Source organism: Myotis brandtii, unplaced genomic scaffold, assembly GCF_000412655.1.
Source record: "Myotis brandtii unplaced genomic scaffold, ASM41265v1 scaffold102, whole genome shotgun sequence".
NCBI classification, from domain to species: Eukaryota; Metazoa; Chordata; class Mammalia; order Chiroptera; family Vespertilionidae; genus Myotis; species Myotis brandtii.
The window spans coordinates 139,036-161,402 of NW_005353405.1; the positions used below are offsets into that span (position 1 = coordinate 139,036).

General features: G+C 37.1%; 1 protein-coding gene across 1 annotated transcript in view; it reads left to right on the forward strand.

Moving 5' to 3' along the window:
* Window positions 1-12,213, forward strand: part of FAM216B (family with sequence similarity 216, member B) — a 13,422-nt gene extending 1,209 nt beyond the window's left edge. The window contains exons 2-4 of the mRNA XM_005853256.2: window positions 1,401-1,507; window positions 4,008-4,128; window positions 11,908-12,213. Of these exons, the coding sequence (XP_005853318.1) occupies window positions 1,409-1,507; window positions 4,008-4,128; window positions 11,908-12,092 (405 nt within the window). The 5' untranslated portion in view covers window positions 1,401-1,408 and the 3' untranslated portion in view covers window positions 12,093-12,213. The remainder of the gene's footprint in view (window positions 1-1,400; window positions 1,508-4,007; window positions 4,129-11,907) is intronic.
* The last annotated feature ends 10,154 nt before the right edge of the window (window positions 12,214-22,367 follow it).

Sequence of the window (22,367 nt, forward strand, 5' to 3'; positions counted from 1 at the left end):
GGCCAGCAACAGGGGGGGGAGACCAGGCCAGCAGGGGGGGAAGTTGGGGGAGACCAGGCCAGCAGGGGGGGCAGTGAGGGGCAACCAGGCAGGCAGGGGGGGCAGTTAGAGGCGATCAGGCCAGCAGAGGGGCAGTTCTGGGTGATCAGGCCAGTAGGCAGAGGCAGTTAGTGGTGATCAGGCTGGCAAGGGGGGCAGTTAGGGGCGATCAGGCAGGCAGGCAGGCAGGTGAGCGGTTAGGAGCCAGCAGTCCTGGATTGGAGAGGGTGCAGGCTGAGCTGAGGGGACCCCCCCTCTCGTGCATGAATTTCATACACTGGGCCTCTAGTGATGCTATAAAATTGTAAATCTAAATCTGCAAGAAATTGAAAATGATATAAAGGTATACTATACTACCACTAAAAACCATATTTTATTGATTTTTATTTTTTAAACTATATTTTTATTGATTTCAGAGAGGGAGAGAGATAGAAACATCAATGATGAGAAGAATCATTGATCGGCTGCTTCCTACATGCCCCCTACTGGGGACTAAGCCCACAACCTGGGCATGTGCTTTGACCAGGAATCGAAGTGTGACATCCTGGTTCATAGGTTGATGCTCAACCACTGAGCCACACTGGCCGGGCTAAGAATCATATTTTAAAGGATAATTAAGGAGCTGGGAAAGTGCATAACACATAGGGTATGATCTCCACTTTTCAAGAGTCACACAATGTACCCAGAAAAATTCATAAAAGAATATCAAATGCCAACAGTAGTTATAAACAGTTAGATTATAGATGATGTTATTTTCTTCAAATTTTAATTATTTATGAATTTTCCATAATAACATTCATTAATTTTAGAATCAGAGAAAATATTATTTGAAAATTTCAAGAAGTAACTACTCTGACATGGTATGGCTCTACAACCCACTTGCTTCAAACATAGTTAAGCAGAGAAACATAGGGCACTGAATTAGTCCTCCCATAAAAAAAGGTAAGAGAATGTAGCCCTGGCTGGTAGTTCAGTTGGTTAGAGCATCATCCCAATATGCTAATTTTGTGCATTCGATCCCTGATCCCCAGTCAGGGCACATACCAAAATCAACCAATGAATGCATAAATAAGTGGAACAACAAATCAATATTTCTCTCTCTCTCTCCTTTCCTCTCTCTCAAAAAGTCAATTAAATATATATATATACATATATAAAAGAATGAGAATAGGGAAAAGCACAGAACTAAAGCAGACTGATGAGGTCCCTTACTTTGAAACATGTGAGAAAATTTCTTATCCTTTGAAATACATAATATTTATTTATTTATTTATTTAATTGCTTACTTATTAGGTACATTCTCAAAACTGGTTAAACAAGTGCAGTTTTATGCTATGCTTTGTTGTTCCTTGGAGTTACAGGATAAAGAATGGGAGAAAAATGGAAAAGACAGCAAAAGCTTCAGAAAGTTCCACAGATTCCTTGCATTCGAGTCCCTCTCTCTGCCTTTGACACTTCATTAATGAAGGTACAGCATGTTATTCACAGATGACTAGATCTTGTCTGTATCTCTTTCAAGGCTTGAGGAATTTCCATGTCTTTGTTTACCTAGCATTTAGGACAGTGATGGCGAACCTATGACACGCATGTCAGAGGTGACACGCGAACTCATTTTTTTGGTTGATTTTTCTTTGTTAAATGGCATTTAAATATATAAAATAAATACAAAAAATATAAATCTTTGTTTTACTATGGTTGCAAATATCAAAAAATTTCTATATGTGACATGGCACCAGAGTTAAGTTAGGGTTTTTCAAAATGCTCAAAAGGTTCGCCATCACTGATTTAGGAGAACATTGAGCCCAATGTAGGCCTTCAGAGCATGTTGACAGTGCATGTGAGAGAATAAATGAGTGTGGAAATCTAACCCTACACCCATCCAGTGATGGGAAACTCGCTGATTGACTACACTCTTGCTCCTAGCTAGAAAGCCATGTTAGTTCCTTTCAAAATTAGTTAAAGCCATTCTCATAAATACTCTTGGTAAACATTTCAGTTCTCTGCCATCTCCTTAAGGAGGATTAAGCAACTGGATAAGAATATTAGAAAGTTACTGTTACTTCTTATTTTGAAGTTGATAGTTCTAGTAAGAAAAATAAGTAGACTTTTTCATCTTATTAAATAAAACCATAACTTTTAAGGTTTTATCTTTATATAATGGAAACTTCCATTGCATTTTGGAGTTTGCTCTTGAAATTGGCTTGGGTTTTTCATCTTATATTGTTGTCAATCATTTAAAAAGGCTAAATTAGGAATCCATTTTCTTCTTCAAATATATTATCTTGTAAAACACCCAATTTAGAAACTGTAAAGTTGAAATGAAGTCTCAAATTGTGAAGTACTTGGTTTTGCTACTTTCACTCTGGACCTAAAACAAAACAAAACTGACTGCATACAAATTTTCTAACAAATATTTCAACTCCATATAAAATTTCTAATAGATAAAAGTCACTTTATTTTTATAAATAATTATCTTAAGTTTGGATTTATTACATCATTATCAACTAGTTTTTAAAATTCTGTCATTGTTTTGAATTTTTTTGGTCTGGGTGAACTTATTTTATCTTGATTTTTCTAGAATGTTGATGCCTCTATCTCAGTTTTCCCATCTGCATATAATAAGCATGTAAGAAATATTAGGTGTATAATAGCAATTGATGCCCAGGCCTATTTTGTTCCTCCCTAGCATATGTGGCAGCCTTCTTAATGGTCTCCATGCCAATGGTCTGTCCTCCTTTAAACTCATTCTCCACAGCAGGGCCAGAATGATTTTTCTAAAATGCAAATCTGATCAGCTTAAGGTGTGACATTTTGGGTTGGATAATTTTTTGTCATAAGAGCTGGAGGCTGTCTCATGCACTTAGGATGTTCAGCAGCATCCCTGGCCTCTACTCAATGAATGCCAGTAGCATCTCTCCTCCCTCTCACCATTTGTGACAACCAAAAATTTCCCAATATTGCCAAATGTCTCTTGAGGGTCAAAATTACTTCTGTTGAGAGCCACTGCCTTAAATAAGACCTTCAACGGTTCCTCATTTTTTTAAAAGGTAATAATGAAGCATAAAAGTTTTCCATGATCTTCCCCTGCCAAACTCTACAGCCTTTTCCATCTCAGACTCCATGTTCTAACTGAAGTAAAGGAAAAGTCTGCTTCCCAGCATATCCAGATATATTGTGTCCTATAAGAAAAATTGTACCACTCTCTCCTTCTAATTAGCCCTTCATTTTCTTCTAGTCAGTGGTTCTCAAATATTAGTGTGCATGTATCAAAATTACTCAGAGGACTTGTTAAAGTCAGAGTGCTGGGCCCCACCCCCAGAATTTCTGAATCTATAGGTCTGGGGTGGGGCCTGAGAACCTGCATTTCTAACAAGTACCTGGTGATGGTGATGACTTTTAGAACCAGGATTCTGGTCCCTTTGAGGACTTCCTACTCACCCTGAAGACTAGATATGTCAATCATCTCATTTAGAAAGTTTCCTTGACTGCTGCAGACAGTTTGTTTTTTTTCCTGTTGAACCCTTATCACATTGCCCATCTCTTCATCTGCTTATTTCCCCTGCTCACTGACAACTCTCAGCGGAAAGTTCTCCTTTTACCCATCCAGAGGCCTGGCATACTTCAGGACCTGTGTAGATTCTCATAGCCTACCTTCCTCAAAAAGGACTATAATAAATGAATTCAAACTAAAAAAATCCTTGGAACTTCCTCAGCCCAACATTTTGACCTACTTACTAGAATCTTACTTAGGCATTTCACCCTTACACAGGCCAGTGGAAGATTGTTTAATTAAACTAAGGAAGGAAACTACCCAATTCCTATTTTTCCAATTGTTTTATATATATGGTGAGAGTGAGAGAAAGAGAGAGAGAGGCATCTTATTTGAAGGAAAGTCAGCTTTACATACATCAACTCTTAATTCTATAAACTCCACCAACTCATCAAAATCACCTGCTGTGCGTTGATAGGACCTGACCCGAGGGCAGCAGCGCTACTTTTACAGCATCATGAAGATTTACAACTCCAGGCCCCAGTGGGAGGCCCTGAAGACCCGCTATATTCACACCCTTCAGCATCAGCAGCTGCTTGGTGAGTTTAACTACTTGACCTGCACCACGCACCTCAGGAAGGGACTAGTACAGTGATGGCGAACCTATGACACGCATGTCAGAGGTGACAAGCGAACTCATTTTTTTGGTTGATTTTTCTTTGTTAAATGGCATTTAAATATATAAAATAAATATCAAAAATATAAGTCTTTGTTTTACTATGGTTGCAAATATCAAAAAATTTCTATATGTGACATGGCACCAGAGTTAAGTTAGGGTTTTTCAAAATGCTGACACGCCGAGCTCAAAAGGTTCGCCATCACTGGACTAGTACACTGCAGCCAGAAGTCAAGTTTCCTAAAAAAAATTTCAAGTAGAACGTTCTCTTCCAGCGAGCTATTTTACCAATATGGTTTACAAAAAGTTATCCCTGACAATAGAAAGCAAGTTTCTATGGGTAAATTAAGAGGGCTTAAAGAGGATGGATTATTATAAGATGATAGTTCTCTGAGATTTATAGGAACTTGATCTAGTAGAAACAGCTATAGCCTCAGGCAGATAGTCTACCCCTGGTCAGCAAACTGCGGCTCGCGAGCCACATGCGGCTCTTTGGCCCCTTGAGTGTGGCTCTTCCTAAGCCTTAGGAGTACCCTAATTAAGTTAATAACAATGTACCTACCTATATAGTTTAAGTTTAAAAAATTTGGCTCTCAAAAGAAATTTCAATCGTTGTACTGTTGATATTTGGCTCTGTTGACTAATGAGTTTGCCGACCACTGGCTAGGCTTAAACCACAGCTCAGTCCCTTGCTGGTTGCATAAATTCAGAGATTTGGTTTACTCAAAACAGGAATATTTATATTGTTGAGCATTTACCATGTTCCAGATATTGTGCTTGGAGCTCTACATGTACTTTCTCATTTTCTTCCCACTTTACAGTTGTGGGAAACTGTAGCTCCGCTGGTTACAAAACTTGATCAAGATCACCCAGAGAGCACATGTCAGTTAGGACGATCACCTACAAAACTCATGCATTGTCGTCCCTCTGCTCCACTGTCTCTCCTCTTCTATGAACCTCATGGGATTTTATAAGCACAAGTGAAATAATGGTTGTGAAAGACCTTATAGATCATAAACAACAACCTACAGAAAGGTGTAATTGCTGTTAAATCTCTTTTCTTCTCAAAAATATTTTGTCTTCAGCTCCCCTCTATTACACTCTTCTCCTAACTCCCATAGAGTTTTGTTTGTTTGTTTGTTTGTTTGTTTATTCTAAACGGTTACAGGATAGTGAGAAGCCAAGAAAATTCTTAAGCAAGTGGAATAGGGAAACTGAGACAAGAAAATTACAAAAGGCCCAACAGTTTGGGGGGCTTGCAGGTAGCTTGTAAATAACAAGCCATTATCTTCTCTAACCAAGGACACTTGAGAGCAAATGGCTAAACACCCCTGCTCACTAACTGAAAGAATTAAGAAAGGACTGGGAAGGAGAGGGGGAAGAGGAAGAGGAATCTTAATGCACCTAGAGAATACCTAGCTTAAATCACTCTGAAACTAACTAAAAGCCAAGAGGAAGGAGGAGGGGGAAGAAAGAATGCAGTCTTATTTCATCTTACTGTTTAAACAGAGAAGCCAGCAGTCTCAGAGGATTTAATTACCAAGTGCTTCTCATACATCCTGGGAAAGCCATAACAAAGTAAATGGGAAAGAGACCTTCAGAGTTAACCTATACCTGGATATCTAGCAGAGGAAATTTAAAATCTATAGAGAGAAATGTATATAAGGCAGACACCTCCCTTCCCCACCATACTCACTCCTCAGATTAGCTGAAAATCCATCTGTGCTTCATGCCAGATGATAGTTATGCTTGCCTTACTTCTTTAATAAATTTGCATGCTTTACTTTCTTAATAAATTCACTTTAACACCATTAATCTGGAGTCACTCATTTGAACTCATACCAGAAGACAAGAACCCAGGAGGGGACAGCTCCCTCCCTTCAATTCAGGGGCCTGTCCCATAACACCTTTCCTGGTGTTTGGGGTGCCTGTAACAAAACTACTCACTTGGCATTAGCACATCTAGTTATACTGTTGTTTCTATATTTGCACAAAAGAAAAAGATGTGTGTTTTTTTCAAGTGATTTAATAACAAAAACAGTAAGAGTAGCTATCTGTTTTTAGGACTTCCTATGTACCAATTATTATTCTAAGCACTTTGTAAAACTTAAACATGTTTACATGGTAGATGCCTTTATTACCCACATTTTACAGTAGAGAATATTGAGACATAGATAAGTTAAAAAATTTGACCCGGGTAATGTAACTAATAAATGGCAGAGCCAGGATTCAGCTGGTCCCTATGATTGTTAGAAGCATTGCTGAAACATCATCTAGTACTTTTGTTTGCATAGTAAAACTACTCAAAAGCCAGTGAACCGAGAGGCAGAATATTCAAAGTTTACTGCATGTAAACTTCACCTCTGTATGTTATTAAAATGCAAATTTCAGGCCTAACTTTCTAAGTTTCTGATTTGAAAGGTCTTTGGAGTAGAACTAGAAATCTGCATTTTTAAAAAGCATTATCATTTAGTTAATTTATTATGTTTTATTTTTTATTGAAAAATGTTTGGGTTATGTTGGTTAAAAAATTTATATATGTCATCTGTATATTGTATTGTGTGTTCACCACTCGAAAGCATGTCTCTTTCCATTACCATTTATCCCCACTTTATCCTCTCATACCTCCCACCACCACCTTTCCCTGTGGTAGTCACCACACTGTTGTCTGTGTCTATGAGGTTTTTGTTTGTTTGTTTGTCTTTCATTTAACTCCAACTTTTTCACCCAGACCCCAAACCACCCTCCCTTCTGACAGCTGTAAGTCTGTTCTCTGTATCTATGAGTCTCTATTTTATTTGTATGTTTGTTTGTTTTATTCATTAGATTCCATATAAATGAAATCATATGGTATTTGTTTTCTCTGACTGGCTTATTTCACTTAGCATAATACTCTCCAGGTCCATCCATGATGTTGCAAAGGGCAAGATTTCCTTCTTTTTTACCAACAAGTAGTCTTGATGGACACTTGGGCTGTTTGCAAAACTTGGCTATTGTAAATAACACTGCAATGAACACAGGGATGCATATATTTGTTCATATTAGTGTTTTCGGTTTCTTTAGATATATTCTGAAAAATGGAATCACTGGGTCATAAGGCAGTTCAAGTTTTAATGTAACTCCATACTGCTTTCCACAGTAGCTGCACCAATCTGCATTCTCACCAACAGTGTCTGAGGGTTCCCTTTTCTCCACATCCTCACCAACAATTTTTGTTGATTTATTGATGATAGCCATTCTGACATGTGTGAGGTAATCTCATTTCCGTTTTAATTTGCATTTGTATGATGATAATGACTTGAGCAACTTTTCATGTGTCTATTGGCCATCTGTATGTCCTCCTTAGAGAAGTGTTTATTTAGGTCCTTTGCCAATTTTTAAAATTGGATTGTTTGTGTTGGGGAGATATTAACCCCTTACAGATGTATCATTGTTGAGTATGTTCTCCCCTTTAGTGGGTAGTCTTTTCATGCTGTAGATGCTTTCCTCTGCTGTGCAAAAGTGATATAGTCCCATTAATTTATTTTTATTTTTGTTTCTCTTACCCAAGGAGATATGCTGGAAAAAGAATGCTATGAGAAATATACAAGATTTTTCTGCCTATGTTTTCTTCTAGGATTTTTATAATTTCTAGTCTTATATTTAAGTCTTTAATCCATTTTGAGTTTATTCTTGTGTGTGGTGAAGGAACGTGGTCTAGTTTCATTTCTTTTGCATGTATCTGTCCATTTTCCCAACACCAATTATTGAATAAACTGTCTTTACCCCATTGTATGTTCCTGCTTCCTTTTTCAAATGTTAATTGACCATAAAGGTTTGGGTTTATTTCTAGGCACTCTATTCTGTTCTGTTGATCTATATGTCTGATTTCAAGCCAGTACTATGCTGTTTGATTAAGATGGCATTGTAGTATAGTCATATCAGGTGGCATAATTCCTCCAACTTTGTTCTTTTTTTTCTCCAGGTTGCTGTGGCTATTCGTTTTTTTCTTTTGTGGTTCCATATACATTTTTGGAATTTCTTATCCAGTTCTGTGATATATGTCATTGGTATCTTGATAGGAATTGTATTGAATCTATAGATTGTTTTGGGTAGTATGAACATTTTAATTATGTTAATTCTTTTTATTCATGTAATGGTATATGCTTCCACTTACTTATATTTTCTTCAATTTTATTCTTCATTACAAGTGTTTTACGTCCTTGGTTAAATTTATTCCTAGGTATTTCTTCGATGCAATTGTAAAGGGAGTTATTTTCTTTGTTTCCCTTTTTGATAGCTCATTAGTGGTGTATACAAATGGAACTGATTTCTGGATATTTATTTTGTATTCTGCTACTTTACTGAATTCATTTATGAACTCTAGTCATTTTTAGGTAGAATCTTTAAGGTTCTCTATATAGAGTATCATGTCTTCTGCAAATAATGAGAGTTTTACTTCTTCCATTCCAATTTGAATGCCTGTGATTTCTTCTACTTGCTGAGAGCTGTGGCTATGACTTCTAGTACTATGTTAAATAAGAGTGGTGAAAGCAGACATCCTGTTTTTTTCCCATTCTTAAGTGAAATGCTTTTAGTTTTACCTGTTGAGTATATTAGCCGTGTGTTTGTCATATGTGGCCTTTATTATGTTGAGGTATTTTCCCTCTCTTCCCACTTTGATGAGAGTTTTTATCATAGATGGGTACTGGATTTTATAAAATGTTTTTCTCCATCTATTGATATGATCAAGTTGTTTTTATCCTTCATTTTGTTTATGTAGCATATCACATTATTGATTTGTGGATATTGTACCAAACTTGACTCTCCAGAATAAATCCCACTTGGTCATGGTGTCTGATCATTTTGATGTATAGCTGGATCTCGTTTGCTAATATTTTGTTGAGGATTTTAGCATCTATGTTCATGAGATATATTGGCCTATATAATATTTTTCTTTGTGGTGTCTTTATCTGGTTTTGGAATTAGGATAACACTGGCTTCATTGAATCAGCTTGAGAGTCTTCCTTCTTCTTGAACTTTTTGGAATAGTTTGAGAAGAATAGATGTTAGTTCTTCTTGAATATTTGGGAAAATTTACCTGTGAAACCATTCATCCCGGGACTTTTGTTTAAAGAGTTTGTTTGTTTTATATTATTCCTTGATTTTTTTAGTTGTCACTGGTTAATTCAGATTTTCTGATTCTTCCTGAGTCACTTTTAGAAGTTTGTATGTTTCTAGGAATTTCACCATTTCATCCAAATTGTCCAATTTGTTGGCATATAGTTATTCGTAATATTTTCTTACAATCCCTGTGGAATCAGTTGTTACTTCTCCTCTGATTTATTTATTTATTTGTTTGGGCCCTCTCTCTTTTTTTCTTCATGAGTCTGGTTAAAGGTGTGTCAATCTTATCTTTTCAAAGAACCAGCTCTTGGTTCCCTTGATCTTTAAAGTTGTTGGTTTTTGTTTGTTTTTTTTTCTCAATTTTGTTTATTTCTTCTCTGGTCTTTATAAATTTGTCCCTTCTACTCACTTTGGACTTTGTTAGTTGTTCTTTCTCTAGTTCCTTTAAGTATAAAGTTATATATTTTTTGAGATTTTTCTTGTTCAGGTAGGCCCATATTGCTAAGAATGTCCCTCTTAAAAATACTTTTGCTGTGACCTATAGATTTTGTGTTGTTGTGTTCTCAATTTTATTTGTTTCAAAATCAAAAGATATTCTTCCTTAATCTCATGGTTAATCTGTTCATTGTTTAGTAACATGTTATTTAGCCTCCAGGTCTTCATGTGTTTTTCAGGTGTGGTTTTTTTTTTGTGTGTGTTTTTGTTTTTTTTTCCTGTGATTGATTTTTAGTTTCATACCACTATGGTCAGAGAAGATGCTTGATATGATTTCAATCTTTTTAAATGTATTGAGACTTGTTTTGTGTCCTAACATGTGGTCTATCTTAAAATATGCTCCATGTGCACTTGAAAAGAATGTATATTCTGCTGCCTTGGGGTAAAATGCTCTGAAGATATCTATTCAATCCATCTGATCTAGTGTGACTGTTAAGGCCACTGTTTCCTTGTTGGTTTTTTTCTGGAAGATCTATCCATTGATATCAGATTGCTAACGTTGTTTACTATGTCCATTGATTTCTCCTTTTATGTCCATCAAGATTTGCTTTATATATTTAGGTGCTCATATGTTGGGTGCATAAATGTTTACAAGATTATATTGTCTTGTTGTATTTCTACTTCTATCATTATGTAGTAACCTTCCTTATCTCTTATGTAACCTGTTTTAAAGTTTATTTTGTTCAATATAAGCATTGCTACTCCAGATTTTTAAAATTTCCATCTACATTAAAATATTTTAAAAGCATTATTAAAAGTGGTCTTAGCCAGATGATTGTGTGGGTGGTTTGCAGAATGAATTTTTAACATTGTTAAAATATGGGTACTACCCAAAGTAATCTACAGATTCAATGTAATCCCTATTAAAATACTGATAGCATTCACAGATCTAGAACAAATATCCCAAAAATTTATATTGAACCAAAAAGGACCCTAAATAGCCTCAGCATTCTTGAGAAAGAAAAACAAAGTTGGAGGGATCACAATACCAGATATCAAGTTATACTACAAAGGCATAAATAATCAAAGCAGCCTGGTATTGGCAAAAGAACAGGCATATAAATCAGAGACCCCAGAAATTAACTCACACCAATACAGTCAATTAATATTTGACCAAGGAGGCAAGAGCATACAATGGAGAATAGATAATTTCTTCAAAAATGGTTTTGGGAAAATTAGACAGGTACATGCAAAAAAAAAAAAGAAAGAAAGAAAAAAGAAACTAGACCACTAACTTACACCATACACAAGAATAAACTCAAAATGGATAAAAGACTTAAATGTAAGTTGTGAAACTATAAAAATCCTAGTAGAAAACATAGTTGGTAAAATCTCAGACATCTCATGTAGCAGTTTTTACACCAATACGTCTTCTAGGGCAAGGGAAACAAAGGGAAAAATAAAAAAAAAATGGGACTACATCAAAATTAAAAGCTTCTACATAGCAAAAGAAACCATCAACAAAATGAAAAGAAAACTCATTATGTGGGAGAACATATTCAACAATGGTACATCTGAAAGAGGTTAGTGTTTTTGTTTTTAATTAAATTTTATTGGGGTGACATTAGTCATCATGAACATATAGGTTTCATGTGTGGATCACTAATTTACAAAATCTGTACATAGGGCCATATGCCCACCACCCAAAGTCAAATCTTCTCCTGTCATCTCATATTTGGACCCTTTTCTCCCCACTCCGCCCCTGACAACCACCACACTGCTGTTTGTGTTCATAAGTTTCAGTTTTATATTTCACATATGAGTGAAATCATATAGTACTTAGCTTTTTTTGTCTGACATTTCATTTCGCATAATGTTCTCAAGGTCCATCCATGTTGTTGTAAATGACGCTATTTCATCCTTTCTTATGGCTGAGTAGTACTCCATTGTGTATATATAGTACATCTTCTTTATCTAGTCTTCTATCGCAGGGCACTTTGGCTGTTTCCAAGTCTTGGCCACTATGAATAATGCTGCACTGAACTTAGGGGTGCATATATCATTTTTTGAATCTGTGAATATTTGCAGTGTTGTTTGCTTATTTGTTTTGTGAAATTGTTGACCTTAGAGTTTCTCTCACTTCCCTTCCTGCCCCCTCCAGGTTATATAACTCAAAAGGAGGCCTTGGCTTGTGCTGCTGTACTTAGAGATTCAACCAGGAAAGCCTCGGCCAAGGGAGCTCCTCCAAGAACCATCTCCGGAAGGGCTTCGGTCATGACAAGAACATGTCTATCAGCACTCCCTGTGTCTGTGATTCCACCCAGGACCAAAAGCGCAAAGCTCTGATCCTTTGGGAACCATGGCTTTTCACAGCTCTAACAGGCAGTTTGCTCGTGTACCCTGGCATCTAGTGAGTGCTTAGTGTGTATTTGTTGAATGAGCATAAATAAAAACTTGTAATACAAAACCACAGATAAAAATAATCTTTCTTCCATGCACATAAATTTTACCAGTGAGAAAAAGTTGAGAGGTTTAATGGAGCTAAGAGTAAATAAGCCTTTCACTCCACATATAATTTATAGAGTAAAATGACTTTTGAAGCTTCAAAGTAAAAAGCTTCTTTTGAATTAGAACCTCCCAGAGAAGTCCCAAGAACAGTGAAAGGGGGAAAGTCATCAGAAGGTGCCAGATCTTCTATCACTGGGTGACCATCCCCTGAAAGCTACCCACTGCACATATTGAAAATACCCAAACAACACAGAGTTAGCACTGAGCATGCAGGGCTTCCGAAGCCATATCTTCACAGCCACAACTGGACTGTGCATTTCCATGTCTCTCTTCTTCCCCGTCAAGCAACAGCAATCAACTTGGCCCCAAATCTTCTGGATCTTGCCTGACTCAACAATCCCTTAGAATTATCTTGAAACTTAGACTTATCAACCTTCTACATCTGAGTTCATTCTATATGCTGTAATTGACCTTCGCATGAGTAAGAGAATTCAGGCACACATCTCCCCCATGCGAATCAAGATACACTCACGCAGAAAAAGGAATAACTCCAAAGCACAAATTTTAAGTCTATTTTTTCCACGGCCTTGATGGTTTTAAATAAAGCACATAAGACTATATAAACAAGCAAAAAATGAGATAACAACTGATTCTTTGAAAAGATAAACAAAACTGACAAACCCTTAACCAGACTCATTAAGAAAAAAGAGGACCCAAATAAATAAATCAGAAATGAAAGAGAAGTAACAACTGATACCACAAAAATGCAAAAGATTGAAGAAAATATTATGAACAACTATATGCCAATAAATTGGACAATCTGGATGAAATGGATAAATTCATAGAAACATACAAACTTCCAAAATTGACTCAGGAAGAATTATAAAATCTGAATAATACAACTACAACTTTAAAAAATCAAAACAGTAATTTAAAAAAAGTCCTGGACTTCACAGGTAAATTTTTCCAAACATTTAAGTACTAATACTTATTCTTCTCAAACTATTCCAAAAAGTTCAAGAAGAGGGAAGACTCCCAAGCTGATTCTATGAAGCCAGCGTTATCCTAATTCCAAAACCAGATAAAGACACCATAAAGAAAAAAAATTATAGGCCATATACCTCATGAACATAGATGCTAAAATCCTTAATAAAATATTAGCAAACCAGATCCAGCAATACATCAAAATGATCAGACACCATGATCAAGTGGGATTTATTCTGGAGAATCAAGAACAATCGCCACAAATCAATAATGTGATATGCCACTTAAACAAAATGAAGGATAAAAATAACTTGATCATATCAATAGATGCAGAAAAGCATTTTATAAAATCCAGTACCCATCTATGATAAAAACACTCATCAAAGTGGGTAGAGAGAGAACATACCTCAACATAATATAGGCCATATATGACAAACCCACAGCCAACATCATACTCAATGGGCAAAATCTAAAATTGTTTTCTTAATATCTGGAATAGACAAGGGTGTCTGCTTTCACCACTCTTATTAAACATAGTTCTAGCTAGCTGTCAGACAAGGCATCTAAATCAGAAATGGAGAAGCAAAAATGACACGATACTTATGTAGAGAACTCCAAAGATTCCACCAAAAAACTACTAGAGTTGGCAAATGAATTCAGTAAAGTAGCAGGATACAAAATAAATATCTACAAATCAGTTGCATTTGTATACACCAATATTGAACTATCAGAAAAGAAAACAACCCCATTTATAATTGTATAAAAAAAGCACTCCTAGGAATAAAATTAACCAAGGATATCAAAGACCTATATGTGGAAAACTATAAGACAATGAAGAATTAAATTGAAGAAGATACAAATAAGTGATAATATATACTGTGTTCATGAATAAAAAGAATTAACATCATTAAGATGTGCATACTACTTAAAGCAATCTATGGATTCAATACAATTCCTATCAAGATACCAATGACATATTTCACAGGACTAGAAAAATATTCCAAAAATGTATATGGAACCACAAAAGACCACAGCACTCTGGAGAAAGAACAAAGTTGGAGGAATTATGCTACTTGATATCAGATTATACTACAATGCCATAGTAATCAAAACAGCATGGCATTGGCATGAAAACAGACATACAGATCAATGGAACAGAATAGACAGCCCAGAAATAAACCCATGCCTTTATGGTCAATTAATATTTGAGAAGGGAGGCAAGAACATACAATGGGGTAATTACAGTTTATTCAATAAATGGAACTGGGGACATGGACAGGTACCTGCAAAAAATGAATCTGGACCACCTTCTTACACCACACATAAGAATAAACTCATAATGGATTAAAGACTTAAAATGTAAGACTCAAATACATAAAAATCCTAGAAGTAAGCATAGGCAGTTAAATCTAGGACATTTCTCATAGCAACATTTTTTTTCTGATATGTCTCCTAGGACAAGAAAAACAAACAAACAGAATAAACAAATGGGACTACATCAAACCTCACTGATGATCATGACCATCTCTCTGTAACCATTAACATAGAAAATATAAAAGTTGTCATGAGATTCTGAAAACTTCTAATACTGGTTCTGAGACCTTATCTGAGTTTTCTTTAGGAAAAACAAGAGGATGGTTGGCCAACTTCAAGTCTGACAGTAAGATGTGGGAAAGCCAATGCTGACCTCACTAGGTTCATTCACTTAATCATAAAGAATGTTCTTCTCAGAGGGAAGGGGGATGGGGAGAGCAAGAAGGGATTAACCAACGAGCTTATATGCATGTATGCATAACCCATAGACACAGACAGTAGTGCAGTGAAGGCCTGGGGGGTAAGGGTGAAACATCTGTAATACTTTTAATAATAACGATAAATTTAAAAAAAATTGTCTTGACCTCTACATATGCTGGCCCTGACTCAGATACTCTAATAGCTTTACAATTCTAAGTTAAGAATCATTAGGTAGACTTAAAAGAACAAAATATCAAATGGCACAGGGTGAGCTGTAAGGCAGCCCTCCTAAGGAACAGAGGTGGTGGCATACCAAAATTGGCCCATTCTGACCTCCCATTCTTTCCATGATGGGGCTTTTATCCCTTTAAACTTCTTGCATGCACTTTTATCTTAGACTTTTTTATTATTGTCACAGATATTTGCTGTGTAAACTTTAGCTAGTGATGCAGGATATCAAGGAGGTCACTTATGATTCTGAGCTGCATCCCTGAATCCCAAATCTCAGAAGCAACTTCTTTCTGATAGAAGATTTAAAAGCTAATTGGCAGGTGAATGTCACAGGCCCATAAGAAGGACAAATAGATCTAAGTTGGCCCAGAAATTTCCACCTGTTGACTCTCCCATCAGAAAAGATAACACACTTCCTCTTAAGCCCCAGACCAAAACTTATAAAGAATATGATTGATTATGGTGCCAGAAGAAAGATGCTCATGTGAGACACTGAGAAAGATGATCAATGGGGAACTGAGGACAGCCTGTTACTTTTAGAAAAATCTACTACTTTGATCTATTGGAGACTATATTGCTTGCTTTCACAATGTCAATAGACATCATCAGAAAGTTCTTGAGATCAGTGACCATTTCACTTGAAATTACTAGAACCTGGAATAGTGTCTGGTCTGTGGTAGTTAATCAATAAAACTGGTTGAATAATAATAAAATGTTCAAAGACTCTGCAATTCAAACTGTCGTCTGAGTTTGTGATATTATTCCAGGGTTCCAGGAAGTCACAGCTATTGATGAAAATTACCAGTAATTTATCAAGAACAGGTGACAGGAGTAGTTCATCTCAGTTGCAGACCATAGGGGTGCATTGTCTGTCAATAATTTAAAAACAATAATAAAGCTAAAAGTTGGTCATCTCCACAAGCCAGCAATGATTCCAAATAATATCAGTGATAAAATACTCCTTTCCCCAAAATATTTTGTTGGTCTAAGTTCTAAACAAATGTGGAGGTTACTATTGAATTTTAATAGTCTATATTTTATTCTTTATGGAAAGTAATTCTGGGAACTCCCAACCTATACACTATCAGCTCACAGATCTCCAACCATTGTGGTACTATATATTCTTGCATTTAAATAATAGATTTGAAATGAATAGTGGATATCATGATTACAAAAACAAGAAGTAGAACTTTACTGCAATTCTTTATTTTATGTGGCCACTTAGCATTTTTATTTTTCATACAATTTTATTGAGGTATAATTTATATGAAACAAATGTACTTAATTAAAGTTCAATGAGTCTTGTCAAATGTGTATAGTCATGTCACCACTACCACGATCATGATATAGAATGTTTCCATTACTCAAAAAATTTCCTTGTGTCCTTGTGTAGAAAATTTTCTTCTCCCAGGGAAATCACTGATTTTCTTTCTATCACTATAGTTTTGCCTTTCTAGAATTTTACATAATTGAAACAACATTATATAGTCTTTTGTGTCTTGCTTCTCTCACCCATCATAACACTATTGTGGTTCATCATGTTGCATATACAGGGTGGGGCAAAAGTAAATTTATGGTTGTTCATGTGGAAAATAATACAATAATTGATAAATATAAGAATAAATTCTGTTTTGCGTACGTATAACAGTAAGCCTACTTTTGCCCCACCCTGTATTAGTAGTTTGTTCCTTTTCATTGCCAAGTAGCACTTCATTGTATAGATATACCATAGTTTGCTTATCCACTTACTAATTGATGAACATTTGGGTTGTCTAAATTTGGACTATTACTGATAAAGCTGCTATAAACATTTTAATGTAAGCATTTGTCTGAAGTTTTTATTTCTCTTAGATAGATACCTAGAAGTACAATTATTGACTCATATGGTAGATTTAGGTTTAACTTTATAAGATACTGCTTTAGTGTTTTCCAAAGTGGCCACACCATTTTGCATTCCCACTAGCAATTATAAAGTTCTAGTTATTCCACATCCTTGCAATATCAGACATTTCTTTTCTTTCCTTTTTTTTTGTATTCTAGTGACTGTGGCTGCTGAGCAGGAGTAAACTTGGATGGGTGAAAAATATTGCCACTATTAATTATAGTCACCTTACTTGGAACCATGGCAAATTTCAGGGAAGGTGATCATGATAAACTGGGGGTTGCAATGGCAATAATCTTGGAAATTTAACAGAATTTTCAAAATTTAGTAATCAACCTTGATAAGGCAACTGTCTAGCTTATTTTGGGGGGGGGAGGAAGGATTTTAAAGAGGTGAAGAAGAAAAGAAACAGCGTCTGCAGGAGGAACCACCCCTGGACAGAGCTGTTATATGGGTTCAGTATGTCCTTAGTAACTTCTCACAACCAACAGATAACTATTCCCCGCACCCCCCCCCCCCAAAATCTCTATGTATTGTATTAGTTATCTATTGTTGCATAAAATGTTCCTCTGAAACTTAGTGACTTAAAACAATGTTGACTGTCTCACAGTTTCTGTGGTCAGGAATCTGAGCATGGCTTAGCTGGGGCTTCTGACTCAAGGTTACTTATAGACCACAGTCAAAATGTCAGCTTGATTACGGTGGTCTCATCTGTAGATTCAAATAGAGAAGAATCCATTTCCAAGCTCACTCTTACGCTTGTTGGCAGAATTTAGTTCCTTGGGGACTATTGGACTAAGTGTTCAGTGCCTTACTGGCTGTTGTCTGGTGGTCACCTTCAATTCCCTGCCACATAGGCCTCTCAATAGGGCAGCTCATACATGGGGATTGGCTTCATCAAAGTTAGAAATCAAAAGAGAGATAGAGAGAGGTGAAAGTCACAGCTTTTCATAACCTAATCTTGGAAGTGACATCCATCATCTTTGCTATGTTCTACTCATTAGAAACAAGTCACTAGGTCCAACCCACACACAACAGTAGTGGATTTCCCAAGGGAATAAATAGCAGAAGGTGGGGATCATTGGGAGCCATTTCAGAAGCTATCTACCAAAGTCACAACTAAGGTAAGAAGAGTAAGGCACCTAGGGTGCAAAAGGGTAGGAAACACTCATTATTGCATGACTTTGAGAGTGAACTCAATGCAGGCCCTCCCTAGATATCTCATTCCTGCACTTTAGTCTTGTCCTGCTGTCTGCCATAAACATCCAACCCCCTGTGCTGACTTCGAATCACCTTCTCTGGGATCCCTGCCTCAACACCCAGTCTGAGCCTGTCTCCTCAGACACCTGTCCCATGCTGAACACATTCTCCTTGCCATAGCCCTCTTTTGAAACTTAGTTCTTTTGTATTCCAATCCTCCAACAGCTGTTGAGGGGAAAATGATTTCAGGTAAGCCTAAAACATTTAATAATTGGTATCTAGTTCATATGTAATCTATACATATAAAGCAGTATCTATCAAAATACAATTCATATACCAGGTTCACTGAGGATGCTTAAGGAAAATGCAAGCTATTGGGTCCCCTCCTAGACCCAGGGCACTAGAATCTGAGGGGTAGCATCCCAGGCGATACTTGCATTTTCTAAAGTGTGACAACCATTTGCATTTAAGGAATGATTTCAGTAGTCATGATGCTTTAACCCTAATAAGATGAATTTCTGTTTGGCAACTTTGGCCAAAATTTTAGAGCAAAGACTTCATGATGGAGAGGCTATTGGGGTAGAAGTATCTCCTTAATAATGTTCAATAACCCATGTAAATATACTGCTTATTGTTCTTATTCAAAGCTAGGTCAAACCAATGATTTGTTAAAACAGTACTTGAATCTACTAAAATGATTTATTTTTCCTAGACTAGGTATTACTAACTATACATTACAATTTCACCAAAATGAATCCTGGCTTGCTTTTCCCTCCCATTTCCTAGTTTGTGATGAAAGTGATAGGAACATGTCCAAGAATTTCTGCACCTTTTCAATTAAAATTGGTTACTAATTACATCAGTGCTTGTAGAGGAAACCATTACATTGGCCTCATTGACTCTGCTTTCCCTCTAAATTACAGTCGGTTGCCTGAAGTGTAATCAATCCCTATGTTGGAAATCAATCCCTGTCTACCTCCAGAGAATTTCCCCGTATTTTCTCCACATTAGGGCTATCACACCACACCAGTTACACAGTGAATTCAATCAGGTCAGAAGTAGAGAAAATCCCTACTAGTATAGCTACTGGAAATCACAGCTTAGGTGTAGGGTCAGAGGCAATTACCCAACTGTAACCGCCAAACATTCAGATGGTACATGGTGGGAGTTCCCAAGCTTCCCCTGGCTCACGATGCATGGTAGACCTGAGAGGAGATGAGTACCTGTTTATAAACAGAGAGTTCTAGAGAAAGAAATTTCCTACTTTAGAAATAATGTAATGAGTCTGGAAGGATGATCAAAATGACTTAACAAGTTACCATTGAAAGTCTGTGATGTTTCCGAAGCCCAGCTTGTATAAGAAAAGAAAAATCATAGCAAGCAGTGAGAGCTCAGCCCTAAGAGAGCTTCAGCCTGGTGGAGGAGCATGTGCTTTCTATGTATTTATTTGTCAGACACTCAGAGATGTTGATGGGAAGACTCAGACTAGAACAGGCATAAAAGACAGAGAAGAGTCATAGCCCATGTGGCTCAGCTGGTTGGGAGTCGTCCTGTGCACCTAGCAGTTGCAGGTTTGATTCCCGGCCAGGGCACATGCCGGGTTTGGGGCTCGATCCCTAGTAGGGGGTGTGCAGGAAGCAGCCGATGAATGTTTTCCTCACATGTTTCTCTCTCTCCCTCTCCCTTCATCTCTCTCTAAAAATCAATTAAAAATCTTAAAAAAAACAAACAGAGAAGAATTGGGAAGAGAAAAAATGCTTCACAAGATATATGGGGAAAGTACCTGGTCCAGGGACAAGCATATCTGGGTTGGGTCCAGATTTGAGGGCTATCTACATTTATTTCTGATGCCAAACAAAACTTTTATTTCCAGTGTCAAATAAAATTGAACTCTTATCTATACTTATTTAAATATAATAAGTTGTTATAGTATATGTTGTGTTGTATATTTATGTAAATAAGGAAAGATCAGAAGGTAAAGGCCCATAAGTTAGGGGGTGTGTTGAAGCACATCTAAACTTGGGTAGAGAAAAAGGGGTTGGAGAAGAGGGGGGAGGCTACTGGTGAGTCAGATGGTGTGTGAAAGGCAGGGAGTAAATGTGGCTCCATTTCCTAACAAAAGGGTTGGAGAGCTTAAAAAGCTGAGAGGTATGTCAAATGCATTGTGACCAGGATGATGAAAATGTCAGCCAAGAAATGCATGAAGCCAGACACGGAGATAAGATCAAAAAGTTAAATGACCATTAATTTTGGGAAGAGAAAGTCGGGTGTTGAGGTTCAAACTGTCAGGTTCTTTTCTACAAAAAGCAGAAGGGTGTTCTGATTCTGCTTGCAGTTCTAATGTGTGTGGGTGTTTTCTCCTCACCAAGCAATTCTTGGACACCAGAAAATGTAACTCAATTCTAACACTATCTGCTTAGAGTTACCATCAGATTCCCAGGTTAAGGGTGTCGTCCCACAAGACTTGTCCCCACTGTAGATGCCAATTGCAAGCCCAGGTTGTTACCTGTGCTTCCGGACAACTGGCTACAAATCAGAGGTTCCCATCACCCACTTTCTGTGTTCGGTTAATTTACTATAGCAGCTCACAGAAAGCAGCAAAATTTACTAGCTTACTGGTTTATTATAAAAGAATATAATCCAGAGCAGTCATATTGAAGAGATGTGTAAAGCAAGGTATGTGGGAAGGGGCTCAGAGCTTCCACGTCCTCTTCAGATATCCCTACATCTATGTGTTCACCAACCATGTCTTTTTTGGTTTTTATGGAGGCCTCCTTTAGTAGGCATGACTGATTACATCACTGGCCATTGATGATTGAACTCAATCTTCAGCCTCTCTTCCCTCCTTCAGGAAGAAGCCAGTGGGAGGGGTGGTGTGGAAACTCAGTTCCAGTGCTCTAATCGCTTGGCTGGCTCCACTAGCCCTGTAAGTGCTTTCCAAAATCATGTCATTAATATAGGCAAAAACTCCTTTATCACTCTCATCACTGGAAATTCCATGGGTTTTAGGAGCTCTGCTAGAAACAGAGCTTCTACCAAATATATGTTTCTTATTATAAATCACGATATCACAGGCATACACCCAAAAAAGAAATTCACGTTAGAATTTAGCTTAATTTTTAAGATAACTAATATATAGGTAAACCTCTTTTCTCGAACATTTCCCATCTCGAACAATTCACTTCTGTACCCGACAATATTTTCATGCTGATGCCTGCATAATCAGTCATGAATCTCTCAGGCAACAAAGGAGAGAATATGGAAGTATGAGTCAGTTTACCACTGTTAACATCTCAGGATATTGTGCTGTGAATATTTTCATATTCTTGTTGCTTATTTTTATTAAATTTTCATTTTTTACTATATATTTCATTTCTTTTTGTTAAATTTTCATTTACATTTCATGTCCTTTTTGTTTTTAAAGTGTTTATTTATAGATTAGACATATACTCTGTATAAGAAAGATTAAAACAGGGAATCATTTGAAGGTCTGGAACTGATTAATTCAATTTACATTATTTCTAATAAGAAAAAATGTTTTCATTTTCAAACAGCCTTCTAGAATGAATTAAGTTCGAGAACTGAGGTTCCACTAGTTGAAACAAAGAACTTTTTTAAAACCTTATATATTATTTTAATACTAGGGCCCATTGCACAAATTTGTGTACCTTGAAAGGAACTGTGGGCTGCGAGGCTGTGGTGGGCACAAGGGCAGGTCTCAGCCCATCCTCCATGCCTCTGCCTAGCCCCGGTCCCAATCACTCGGTGCCATCAGTGGGTGAGAGTGGGGCCAGTGCCAGCAGCAGGTGCGAGCTCCCAGAGGGACTGCGATGCATGGGAACAAAGAATTTTCTGTAACCACCAGAGGCTCACCCCAATAACAGTGACTGGTGCCCCACCTTGGTCTGGCACCCCCACTAACCTGCTCCACCATCCCACCATAGCCGATGCCCGCCATATTATGTGCTCTGCCACCTGCTGCCAATGCCAGCCGTGTTCAGTGCGCACCCCCGTTGGTCAGTGCACGTCATAGCAACTGGTTGTTCGGTTGTTCTGCCATTTGGTCTATTTGCATATTGGGG